We start from the raw sequence: 13,468 nt of genomic DNA, 5'->3' as shown, positions 1-13,468 counted from the left end.
GGCAAAGTTATACTTTAAGGAAAAGTTTATGACATATTTTTAGTTATGTCTTAACTAAGGCAAAAGTCATAAATAGCCCCTAAACTTTATCACATTTTCTAACTTTTCCTAAAGACATAACATTGTTCTAATTTAATACCTAAAGTCTACTCTAAATTTGTACCTTATGACATATTTTTCACATGGCACATAAACTAAACTGCACGTACAATAGGCGCGTGGGTCCTCTTGTAAAATCTTATTTTAGTATTTCTTAAATAACTTTTTCCTCTCTTCTTATTTTTCATTTATTTTGATTTTCAAAAAATCTGTTTCTCTTTCTTATTCTCTTTCAGCGTGGGTCCTCTTTAGCTTTTCTAACCACCATTTTAGCTACCACATCCCTCTGTTAATTGTTCTCATAACTCCATTAATTCATTCTTAAAATAATAAGTCCTTTATCCATAAACTATTGTCTAACTATTAAATAGAATGTTACATTAAATAGATGAATAAAAAGGTTGGATTTCCGGCTAATATCCATGGAAGATTTAACAAATTTTCGCACTTTTCAGATCTGCAAAAAAAATTTGTTGGAAAACTTTGTGAAAACGAAAGGAACAACTTGAAGGCCATCCGGAAAAGGGTTGGTATGGCCTGTTTTAGCCGGATTTTGGCAGTCAACCGGCGACGATATCAGGTGTAGGAAGAATAAAAATGGGCTGTTGAGTTGATGGAAAGTCGGGAATGGTTTTGCGGGGAAGAAGAAGGGTGGGGTTGTGTTGGGTGGGTGGGGATGGGAATGGCGGTCGGTGGTGGTGGGTTTGACGTGGTGATTGTTTTGGTTGTGCTGAGGTCCGTTATTTTTATTTTAATATTAATTTTTAATGAGATGATAAATGAGGGGGAGGGGGGAGGGGGGGTTTGTTTGAATATAAAAATAAAAATAAGGGTTGGGGGGGGGTTGTTGTATAAAAAAATATTTTTTAATTATTAGTCATGATCATCCAAACAGCCATCTTATACTGTTCATTTGGATGTTAGTTAATCATGCTTTCATAATGTATAATATTGTATTATAATGTTTTAATGATTATTTGAAAAAAGACTTGGATCAAATACTTGATCACGAACCTTTAAAATGCTCGATCATAACCTTGCGCTTGAGGTTGCAATTAAATGTGATAAAGTTTCAGGGAATCTTGATATTTCACCGGTATTTTTTCCCCGAACTAAAAGACCACTTCATAAGCAAAATAACCAGAAAAGAAAAATTAGTTAAGGTTTAACTAAAATTAGGAATATTTTGTCTTTAGATATTTTTGTCAAAAAGAACCAAAGAAATATATACCATGTGGTTATACGAACATGATAGGAAAATGATTGAAGATATTATCTCATTTGTTACTGCTACTTTAAAATGAAGTCAAGGACATTATATGTAGATAATCAATTGCACATAGGGTAACGTTATGTATAAGTTTTTCTTGGCTATTCAATTGTGCAAAAAATGTTAATTTATTCAAAAAGACACACTTTTCAAGTAAAAACTATTATACGTTAGAATAATCATCTTATATACATATATGATGGCTATTTATTAATTGTCCTACAATTGTAATTTCATATATAACATTTCTTTTTGGACTAAACGGTACCATCATATAAATATGGAGATGTTATCATTTGTGTTGTGCTTTAGAACATTTTTATTATTTGGTTTCCATGATACCATCACGACATATAAATATACGGTCGATGATGTATTTTGACGTTAATGGTCAAAAACACATGTCGGTAAATAGTTTTTCACGAGTTTGACACGTTAATTATTAGTTGTTAGGTTTAGTTTAAGAGGGGCATGGGGCGGGTAATTATTTTGTATTTTAGGGATATGTGGGTTAATTTTCCTAAAATAAATGAGGGGCTTTTAAGCATTTGTTTGAATATAAAATAATAAAAATAAGTCAAAAGTTATAAGTTAGAAAAAGAAAAAAAAATAACTTTTGGCTTATAAGTCATAAGTCAATCCAAACAGGCTCTTATACTCTGTTTGGATGTTAGTTAATCATGCTTTCATAATGTATAGCATCGGATTGTATTATAATGTTTTAATGAATATGTTGGAAATCTTACGGAAAATACTTGATCATGTAACCTTGAGAAAAAATGTGAAAAAATAGTATAACTATTTTTAATTAGGTTTTATAATCAATTAATATATTATCACAGAAGTGATATTTCACCTGGCGTGTGTTCTCCGTTAAGCAAATATAATAAAATCTTGAGGGAAGTTTATAAAATTTAACAAAAAATTAAAGAAGAAAATCCATTTCTCACTATAATATTAGAAATATTTTGTCTTTAGATATTTTTGTCACACAAAAAGAAGACAAAGAAATATATACCATGTGGTTATACGAACATGATAGGAAAATGATTGAAGATATTATCTCATTTGTTACTGCTGCATTAAAATGAAGTCAAAGGACATTATATGTAGATTAATCAATTGCACAGAGGGTAACGTTATGTATAAGATTTTATTGGCTATTCAATTGAGTGTTAAAAGTCATTAATCCAAAAAGTCAAATGGACAAGTAAATGACAATTATAACGTTAGAATTGAATTAGGAATCATGGCCAATTGATGGCTATTTATGGAGTGGGATTAATTGTCCTGCAATTGTAATTTCATATATAATATTTCTTTTTGAGATAAACAACATTTCTACAAATATTATGTTTGTATGTACTGTATCATTTGTGTTGTGCTTTAAGAACATTTTTATTATTTGAAAGTTTAGTAATTTTTGTGATATTTAACTATAATTTAGTGGTCTCTTTAGCAATTTATTTTTAATTAATGTCAAAAAATAAAAATTGATCATTTTTTCACTAGTTTGACACGTTAACCCTTATCGTTGTTCCGTTTTCCTCTCTGAATAAATCACGTGACTACTATTAAGACACAATCCCTTGATTATGACTAATTATGAGTTGTTTGTTTTTCCTACTCGAATCACAAGAGGTGTGTTTAATTTATTCAAAAGTGATAGTTCGGAAATGGAAAACAACTCATAAGTTGAGGAAACTAAAAATGCTTGGCAATCCTTGAAAGAGCGATGTTCAAGTGTATTTTTAACTATTACCTCATTTATTTATTATAGCCCTTCCTCAAGTTGACAGAGTCTAATCAAAACGAGTAAAATTAGAAAAACTACTCCTTCTAGATGTAAATTGAGAAAAAGTGAAAAAATAGTATAACTATTTTTAATTAGGTTTTATAATCTAACTAATATATTTGGTATGCACAGAAGTGAAGCTGGAGTCCTGGCTACGGCTCTTCTCCGATAAGCAAATATAATAAAATCTTGAGGGAAGTTTATAAAATTATTCCTTTACAAAGTCAAATTTGAGAAGAGTTTATATAATTATTTATTTGATTTCTCAGTTATAATGACTTTGTAGAAAAGCTAGTCTAAATTGTGTGGCTTTATTGATACAAAATAAAAAGTAACGTTAATGGAACCATATAAATTATTTACTCTATTATATGTTGAATCCTTTTCCATATGTTTAGTTATTTATAATTTGATTTACTTAACGAAATTTTAGATCCGTCATTAACCAATCACACATAGATATATATCATGATTCTAAACAATTGACCAAAAACATCAGCAGAAAACAACTTTAAGTATCTGACAACAAACACCAAACTGTGAGTCTAACTTAAAGGGAAAAGAAACATGGAAAATGTACTTTTTCCATTCTCTTGATTAGGTGGTCTCCACTAATAACAAATTAACAATGCAAAATAATAAGGTTGGCCTTTCACCCATTTGTAAATCAAGGATGAGAGCTGTCAACCCTTCCTCTATATAACAAGAAATTGTACCATTTATAATTTGAGGCAATTTTATGGACGATCATTCAATTTATTTTATTCTATTGAAGTTATTATAAAAATAATAGGGATAAGTCAAATGACTATTATAATGTTAGAATTGAATTAGGAATCATGGCCAATTGATGACTATTTATGGAGCCCTATTAATTGTCCCCCCTAAACTTATTTAAAACGGAATAATATTTCTTTTTGAGATAAACAACATTTGTACAAAGAGAGTGTGTTTCACTCTCTTTGAGATTTGTGTTGTGGTTTAAAAAAGGGGAAAACTTATTATTTTTTTTTGATCTTAAAAATCTCTTTAGCATTTTTTTAAAAATTTGAAAATAAATCTTGAGTCTTCCACATTTAGTTTTAAAAATGGGTTTTCCATGTTAAGAAAATAATTAATTTTTTCAAAATTTTATAAAAATTTGTTTTTTTTCACATTTTGGCAAGAAAAACACTTTTTGATTTTATTTGAAAAATAAAAGTGTCCTAAGAAAATGAAATCATGAAAATCAAGATTTTTAACTAAGACATTTTAAAAAAATAATCAAGTTTTCCATATTTTTAACAAATCCATTTTTCCATATTTAAAAAAAAAAAAGTAAAAAATTTTTATAACTATTTTTTTTTTTTTCAAAAATATATTTTAAAAAAAAAAAACAAATTTTCAATTTTTTTTTATTTTTAAAATCTTGAGGGTTTTAAAAATCCTTTTTTTAAAAGAAAATTCAGTTTTTAATCCATGTTTTTAGTTTGTTTTTTTTTTTTTTTTTAAATGTGGTTTAAAAAAATCAAAAAGTTTTCAATTAAAAAAAAATTTACTCTTTTATGTTGAAACTCATTTTTTTTTAATGAAAATTCAGTTTTTTATTTTTATTTTAAAAAAAATAGATATGTATCATGAAAAAAAATTAAAAAAAGAAGAAAACAAATAAATACACATGTGGCAAGGAGAGTGTAAAATGTCACTTCCCATTCTCTTGATTAGTGGGCATCAAATTAACAATTAATAAGGGGCCTAATTATTCCATTTTAAATAAGTTTAGGGGGTAATAGGACCTCTATAATATATAAAAGTAAATTGGTTTATAATGTCGTATTTTATGGACGATCATTCAATTTATTTTATTATATTCGGGTTATTATAACCTTATCATATGCCCTTTGTTTGATGTCTCATTTATTTCCACCTAGTGACTTTTTACGATAATAATTGGACAAAGTTTGTGAATTTTTAATACAAAATGAAAGTTTAGTAATTTTTGTGATATTTAACTAAAGTTGAGTGGCCTTGTATTGTTATAAGAAATTGTTTAATAACTTTAGTGTAATAAAATAAAAATTGAGCGACTACTAATTATGAAATCAACCCCTGCTACTGCTATTTGCCTGGGCTCAAATAAAAATTGAGTGACTACTAATTATGAAATCAATCCCTACTAGTGCTATTTGGCCCGTGCCGAGCCTGAGCCCAAACTACATTAAAATTTATATCGAGATGGTATTATGAATGATCATATTAATTTATTCAAAAAGACACACTTTTCTCGAAAAAAAACCCTCTATAAGGAGGAAACTCAGTACCAAATGCTTGGCAATCCTTGGTAGAGCTTATTTATGATTTCGTGCTGAACCCGGTAAACGAACAAAATATCATCATCTTATATACATATATTGTGATGGTATCATGGAGGACTGCTTCAATCCTTGAATGAAACACTCCCCAGGGCCATGGGTACCATCGTGGCATATAAATATACTGAGATGGCATCATGAGGACTAAGACAAGGACTTCTTAGTCCTCCATGATATCATCACGACATATAAATATACGGCGATGATGTCATGGATGAAGGCTTTTAGGCGAGGAGATACGTCGGGTAAATAGTTTTGGGCGAGGGGGTACGGCGGGTAATTAGTTTAGGAGGGGCATGGGGGGCGGGGGTAATTATTCTGCATTTTAGGGATATTTGGGTTAATTATCCTAAAATAAATGGGGCGCTTTTAAGCATTTGTTTTAATCTAAAATAATAAAAATAAGTCAAAAGTCATAAGTTAGAAAAAAAAAAAAAAAAAACTTTTGGCTTATAAGTCATAAGTCAATCCAAATAGGCTCTTATACTCTATTTGGATGTTAGTTAATCATGATTTCATAATGTACAGTATCGCATTGTATTATAATGTTTTAATGAATACGCGAGAAATCTTACGGAAAATACTTGATCACGAACCTTGTCAGAAAATGCTTGATCACGAACCTTGCTGGAAATTCTTGAAAGCTTGAGGCATGTCAATTAAGACACTGTCCTTAAGGATATTTAACCCGGTGTGGGTGTATCCCCAGGATTCAACAAGCTCTTTTAGTACAAAATTAGAAGCCAGAATTTAACAAAGATTAAAGAAGAAAATCCAGCACACTATAATGTGGTAGGAATATTTTGTCTTTAGATATCTTTGTCACACAAAAATAAGACAAAGAAATATATACTATGTGGTTATACGAACATGATATGAAAATGATTGAAGATATTATCTCATTTGTTACTGCTACTTCAAAATGAAGTCAAGGACATTATATATAGATAATCAATTGCACAGAGGGTAACGTTATGTATAAGATTTTGATGGCTATTCAATTGAGTGTTAAAAGTCATTAATCCAAATAGTCAAATGACTATTATAACGTTAGAATTGAATTAGGAATCATGGCCAATTGATGACTATTTATGGAGTGGGATTAATTGTCCTACGATTGTAATTTCAGATATAATATTTCTTTTTGAGATAAACAACATTTGTACAACAGAATATGATGTTTGGATGTACTGTATCATTTGTGTTGTGGTTTAATAACATTTTTATTATTTGGTTTTACTATATGGTACTGTATAATTTAGGGTCTCTTTAGCAATTTATTTTGAGTTAATGGTCAAAAACACACCTTCAGTATCATTTTTTCACAAGTTTGGCACCTTAACTATCAGTTGTTCCATTTTCTTCTCTGAACTATCACAATCTATGTAATAAAACACATATCGAAGCTAATTATGCCTAATTATGAGTTGTTCGTTTTTCCTACCTGAAATGTCAGGTATGTGTGTTTTTTAATACACAGATAGTGATAGTTCAGAAAGGAAAACAACACATAGTTGAGGTGTAAAGCTCGCGAAAAAGTGATCTGTTCAAATGTATTTTTGACTATTATCTCATTTATTTATTAAAGCCTTCCTCAAGTTGACAGAGTCTAATCAAAACAAGTAAAATATAAAACTACTCCTTCTAGATGTAAATTGAGAAAAAGTGAAAAACTATTTTTAATTAGGTTTTATAATCCAACTAATATATTTGGTATGTACAGAAGTGAAGCTGGAGTCCTGACTACGGCTCTTCTCCGATAAGCATAATATAATAAAATCTTGAGGGAAGTTTATAAAATTATTCCTTTAGGAAGTCAAATTTGAGAAGAGTTTATATAACTATTTCTTTGATTTCTTAGTTACAGTGACTTTGTAGAAAAGTTAATCTAAATTATGTGACTTTATTGATATAAAATAAAAAGTAACTTTAATGGAACCATGTAAATTATTTACTCTATTATATGTTGAATCCTTTTTCGTATGGTTACTTATTTAGAATTTGATTTACTTAATGAAATTTTAGCTCCGCCATTAACCAATCACACATAGGTATATATCATGATTCTAAACAATTGACCAGAAACATAGCAGAAAATAACTTTAGGTATCTGCCAACAAACACCAAACAGTGAGTCTTAAAGGGGAAAGAAACATGGGAAATGTACTTTTAGAAACATGGAAAATGTACTTTTTCCATTCTCTTGATTAGGTGGTCTCCACTAATAACAAATTAACAATGCAAAATAATAAGGTTGGCCTTTGAACCATTTGTAAGAGGCTGTTTGGATAGGTTTAAAAAAAAACAGCTTATAAGTTGTTATAAGCTAAAAATAATTTATAAGTTAAAAAAAAAAAAGTTGGATTACGCTACTTTTGTTTAAGCTAAGCCAAAGATTTGAACACTGTACATTGACTTGACACAACTTCATTTAGTTTCTCTGTTTGCTAGCTTTTCTGTTTTGTCTATCCTTATTTTCCTAGGCTTTCTTCCCACTAGCTAAAAGAAACCCAGTTTTCTTGTGAGGAAAAAAATAAATAGGTCGGCCATTTAGAGCCAGTTTGGATTGGTTTATTTTAGGTGCCTTTTAAGTTAAAATAGCTTTTAGGATAAAATAAAGGAGAACTAACACGCGCCCCTTCAAACCAAAATAATTATCCGCTCATACCTCCAATACTTTCGTACTTCTAAAAAAAATCAAAAATATTTACTCAAGATGCCCCAAATTATGATACCAACATGATATATAAATATACTGAGATGGTATCATGAAAGACTGCTTCAGTCCTTCTCCTAGTCCTCCAAGATACATCCTGATACATAAATATACTGAGATGATATTATGGATGATCATGTTAATTTATTCAAAAAGACAAAATTTTCTCGAAAAAATCTCTATGATACCATCATCTTATATATATTGTGATGGTATCATGGAGGACTGCTTTAATCCTTGAATGAGACACTCCCTGGGATCATGGGTACCATCGTGGTATATAAATATACTGAGATGGTATCATGATGACTAAGAGAAGGACTTCTTAGTCCTCCATGATACCATCACGACATATAAATATACGGCGATGATGTCATGGAGGGAGGCTTTTGGGCGAGGGGGTAAGGCGGGTAATTAGCTTTGGGAGGGCATGAGGTGGGTAATTATTTTGTATTTTAAGGGTATTTGGGTTAGTTTTCCTAGAATAAATGAGGCGCTTTTAAGCATTTGTTTTAATCTAAAATAATAAAAATAAGTCAAAAGCCATAAATTAGAATTCTTAACTTATGACTTTTGGCTTATAAGTCATAAGTCAATCCAAATAGCTAGGCTCTTAAACTCTGTTTGGATGTTAGTTAATCATGATTTCATAATGTACAGTATCGTATTGTATTATATTGTATTAATGAATATAATGTTTAGGGTCTTTTTTAGCAATTTATTTAGAGTTAATGGTAAAAAACACACTTTCAATATCATTTTTTCACGAGTTTGATACCTTAACTATCAGTTGTTCCATTTTCCTTTCTGAACTATCACGATCTATATAATAAAACACATATCGAAGTTGATTATGCCTAATTATGAGTTGTTCGTTTTTCCTACCTGAAATGTCAAGTAGGTGTGTTTTTTAATACACAGATAGTGATAGTTCAGAAAGGAAAATAACTCATAGTTGAGGTGTAAAGCTCGCGAAAAAGCGACCGTTCAAGTGTATTTTTTACTATTATCGCATTTATTTATTAAAGCCTTCCTCAAGTTGACAGAGCCTAATCAAAACGAGTAAAATTCAAAAAACTACTCCTTCTAGATGTAAATTGAGAAAAGGTGAAAAACTATTTTTAATTAGGTTTTATAATCTAACTAATATATTTGGTATGTACAGAAGTGAAGCTGGAGTCCTGACTACGGCTCTTCTCCGATAAGCTTAATATAATAAAATCTCGAGGGAAGTTTATAAAATCATTCCTTTACGAAGTCAAATTTGAGAAGAGTTTATATAATTATTTCTTTGATTTCTTAGTTACAGTGACTTTGTAGAAAAGTTAGTCTAAATTGTGTGACTTTATTGATATAAAATAAAAAGTAACTTTAATGGAACCATGTAAATTTTTTACTCTATTATATGTTGAATCCTTTTTCGTATGTTTACTTATTTAGAATTTGATTTACTTAATGAAATTTTAGCTCCGCCATTAACTAATCACACATAGATATATATCATGATTCTAAACAATTGATCAGAAACATAGCAGAAAACAACTCTAGGTATCTGACAACAAACACCAAACAGTGAGTCTTAAAGAGGAAAGAAACATGGAAAATGTACTTTTTCCTTTCTCTTGATTAGGTGGTCTCCACTAATAACAAATTAACAATGCAAAATAATAAGGTTAGCCTTTCACCTATTTGTAAGAGGCTGTTTGGATGGACTTAAAAAAAACAGCTTATAAATTGTTATAAGCTAAAAATAGTTTATAAGTTAAAAAAAATAAGTTGGATTACTGCTTTAATATTTTAACTTTTTTTAAGTTAAGCCAAATCAAATTTGGCCAACTTATTTTTTTTGAACTTTAAGCTTAAACATTAAAAAAAACTAAATAGCTTATAAGTTGAGGCATCTCCCGAATAAGCACATCAACTTAAACATTAAAAAAAACTTATAACCTAAGCCAAACGGGCTCTAAGTCAAGGATCAGAGCTGTCAACCACTGTCCTTAAATATTTTAACTTCCATTTGATGAAATTATTTAATTCAAATCAAAAAAAATTTGGAACCTTTCTGTATAATATATAACAAGAAATTGTACCATTTATAATTTGAGGCAATTTATGGATGATCATTCAATTTATTTTATTATATTGAAGTTATTATAAAAATAATAATATGCCCATTTTTTGATGTCTCATTTATTTCCACCTAGTGACTTTTTATGATAATAATTGGACAAAGTTGTGAATTTTTAATACAAAATGAAAGTTTAGTAGTAAGGACAAAAAAAAAATCATGTAAGGACAACAAAAATTAGAATACTCCCTTATATTATAGTAGTTAAGTAATTTACTACGTGAAACTAGGGGTAGCTTTTGAAAAGTAGACTTTAAAAAACAAAAAACAAAAAAATTGACTTAAATAAATAAAATTAGGCATAAACACCGAAAATCGAATAAAGGGACCGAACCGAATTAATTCGGTTTTTCGATTTTCGGTTTTTCGGTGTTTTGGTACGGTTTCGGTTTTTTATATAGCAAATCGGGTGTTCGGTTCGGTGTTCGGTTCTGGTTCATCGGTTTTTCAATTCGTGCACTAATTCCATTTGTTCTGCAATCTGTTGTACTAATTCGTGTTGGTTTTGTTTCCATTTCTTTTGGGTTTTCGGTTGAGGCAAGGTTCGACCTTGAGAATCTATTTGATAATGTGGGAGATAACTTGTCAAGAAGTGAAGCAAGTAGAGAGAATCAATAGTCAATGTCCAATTTAATGTATAGTTGTCAATGTCCAAGAACTTATCATAACATGCTCGAATGATTGGCTCAAATAACCTTAGCTTGTCCTGTATGAAATATTGGACTTGGGAAGAATCCATGTGATTCCGGGCTATGTTTAGTTTGTGCCTTTGTGTGACAAAGAAATCTGGACGTGAAAAATGGTATGGTCCTAGGCCTATTTTCTGAGGGACATAAGCTTGTGTATTAGTTTCTTTAATGCTTTTAGGAACTTGACAAATACAGGGAGAAAAGTCAATCACTATTTCTTTCTCTAATTTGAAGGCATTGATACAGTCAATGAGCCAACGTTGCTCAGCTAGTGGATTATCGATGAAAGATGATTCTGTGGTCATCTTTTATTGTAGTAGTAAATATATTTTGGGTGTGGATCTTCTGATGTGAAGTGGAGCAAATTCGAAGCATGGTTTATATATTGGAATTGGGTGCAGCTGTTTTCCCTTTCAAAGGGAGTAAAACCGAATTAGAAAAATCGAAACTGAATCGAACCGAATTTCAAAAAACCGAACCGAACCAAACCGAATTAATTCGGTGCGGTGTTCGATATTCACTTTCAAAAAACCGAAACTGAAGAACCGAATTGAAGTTTGAAAAAACCGAACCGAAAAACCGAGCGCCCACCCTACATTAAACTATTAATCCAAACACCTAATAAAGTAAAAGTAAAACTCTATGCTAATCCTTAGGAAAACTTTTAGATGAACAAAAACAATCTAGATCACAAATATAACACTCAAAAAGACTTGATTGGTCAGGAGTATATTAGTTTTCACTCAAGCTTTTATGAAAAAGATGTTCAAGTGAAATCATGCTCGAACCACAAATATAATTATTTAATTACAGCTTCATATATTTTTGAAAATTCAACTCAAATATTGTTCAAATACCTAGCTACTAACTCATTTGTGTGTCCTTGATCTTTAATTTTAGCTTCGAATTAGTCTGATATGAGCATCTAAAGTATAGAATAAATTACATGTTGTAATATGTTTAATTTTTTTAAACAAAATGAAAAGGTAAAGTTCAAAACATTGAATCTGAAAAACCGATCTTCAAAGGAAAGCAAATAACATGATCTCACTGTTGGCCGGCAAAATGGATCTCCATGCATATTGAATAATAACATCATTAAAATTTACTGTACTATTTTTAGAATTTGAATTGAATTACTAATATTAAGAAATAAACAAATATTAATATTTCAAAAGAATATTATTTACAACACTGATTAGTCTAGTCAATTTCTTTACAACATCATCAATAGATACACCTAAAACCTAAAAATGTATAAACAAAGAAAAACAAAGAGAGAGTGAACGAACAAAAGTCCCTCACGTCCAAACCAACCCATGTGCCTCGAACTCCCTAAATCCATTACTTTCAGCTCGAACTCGATATATATAAGCGCAATATTTATCACATGATCTTATGCTTATGTGTGTGTATATATATTAGATTCATTCTGAACACACTGATCGACTATAAATTTTAGATTTGCCTCTACTCCCCTTTTCTCGTTCTTGATGTTTTAATTTGCCTCAGGAATGCTTTGAAGACGAGGCCTCCAAGATCGTTGTCGTTGAATATTCTCAAACGAATCAAAACTATTGTTGCTTGAGTTTAAAAATCCTGACAATAATTGCTCCATTGTCACTTTCTCCATGTTGTCAATTTTCCCAGCTAGAATTTTCTCCAATTCCTTCTTTGTTATTCTTATTTTCACTTCTCTATAATTAATCATCGTCGAAGAAGAAGAAGAAGAAGAAGGAGGTGATAATGACGATGACGAGGAGGAGGAAGACGAAAATAACTTTTCTTTATCTGCGACTAAATTTTTTGGTGCTACACATGCCCACTCATCATCATCATCATCTCCTACATATACCATGTTGGATCCACGTTTAAGACAACAATTTCCCATCTTAGAATAGCAGATGTATAGTACTCTCTAAAATTAGTCGAGATACTATAAGCTGATCTGAACACTACGATGTAATTAAAAAAAAAGGAACCCTTTTAAATATACTAATTTCTCATTAGTATGGTGTGTAATGAAAGGAAGAGGAGATTTAGGATTTACATGGTACGTCTATATTTATACCCTTGGAAGTGATGGGCCTTGGGGGGTTGGGGGGTGAGGAAGGTGGTAGGAAGGACAGAAAGTAAGAAATGGTCTTTTTCTATTTATATATTTAAGCAATTACTATGGGTAGCAGACAAGGGCGATTAGGTCAACAATCTACTTTTCAATTTACTCTATCTAGATAGATGTTTTGCTTTGCCAGGAGCTGCCATAAATAGTAGTTGGAATTTTTGGAGAATTGTTTAAAGTTTGTGGTGGGATGAATAGGAATTCTTCACCCTTAATTAGGACTTGGGTACGTACGTAAAAATCCTAGTAGGGAGCGTGTCTTTTTTTAATGGGCCTTACACGGGGCAAATCAAGATTA

General features: G+C 30.3%; 1 protein-coding gene across 1 annotated transcript; it reads right to left on the bottom strand.

Moving 5' to 3' along the window:
- Positions 1-12,546: 12,546 nt before the first annotated feature.
- LOC132038194 (uncharacterized) lies at positions 12,547-12,906 on the bottom strand. Its single transcript, XM_059428903.1, has one exon. It carries the CDS (start codon positions 12,904-12,906, stop codon positions 12,547-12,549), a length of 360 nt encoding a protein of 119 aa, XP_059284886.1.
- Between the last annotated feature and the right edge of the window lie 562 nt (positions 12,907-13,468).

Source organism: Lycium ferocissimum, chromosome 11, assembly GCF_029784015.1.
Source record: "Lycium ferocissimum isolate CSIRO_LF1 chromosome 11, AGI_CSIRO_Lferr_CH_V1, whole genome shotgun sequence".
Lineage (NCBI taxonomy): Eukaryota > Viridiplantae > Streptophyta > Magnoliopsida > Solanales > Solanaceae > Lycium > Lycium ferocissimum.
The sequence above is the reverse complement of the archived record's forward strand: the minus strand, read 5'-3'. Positions and strand labels throughout refer to the sequence as shown.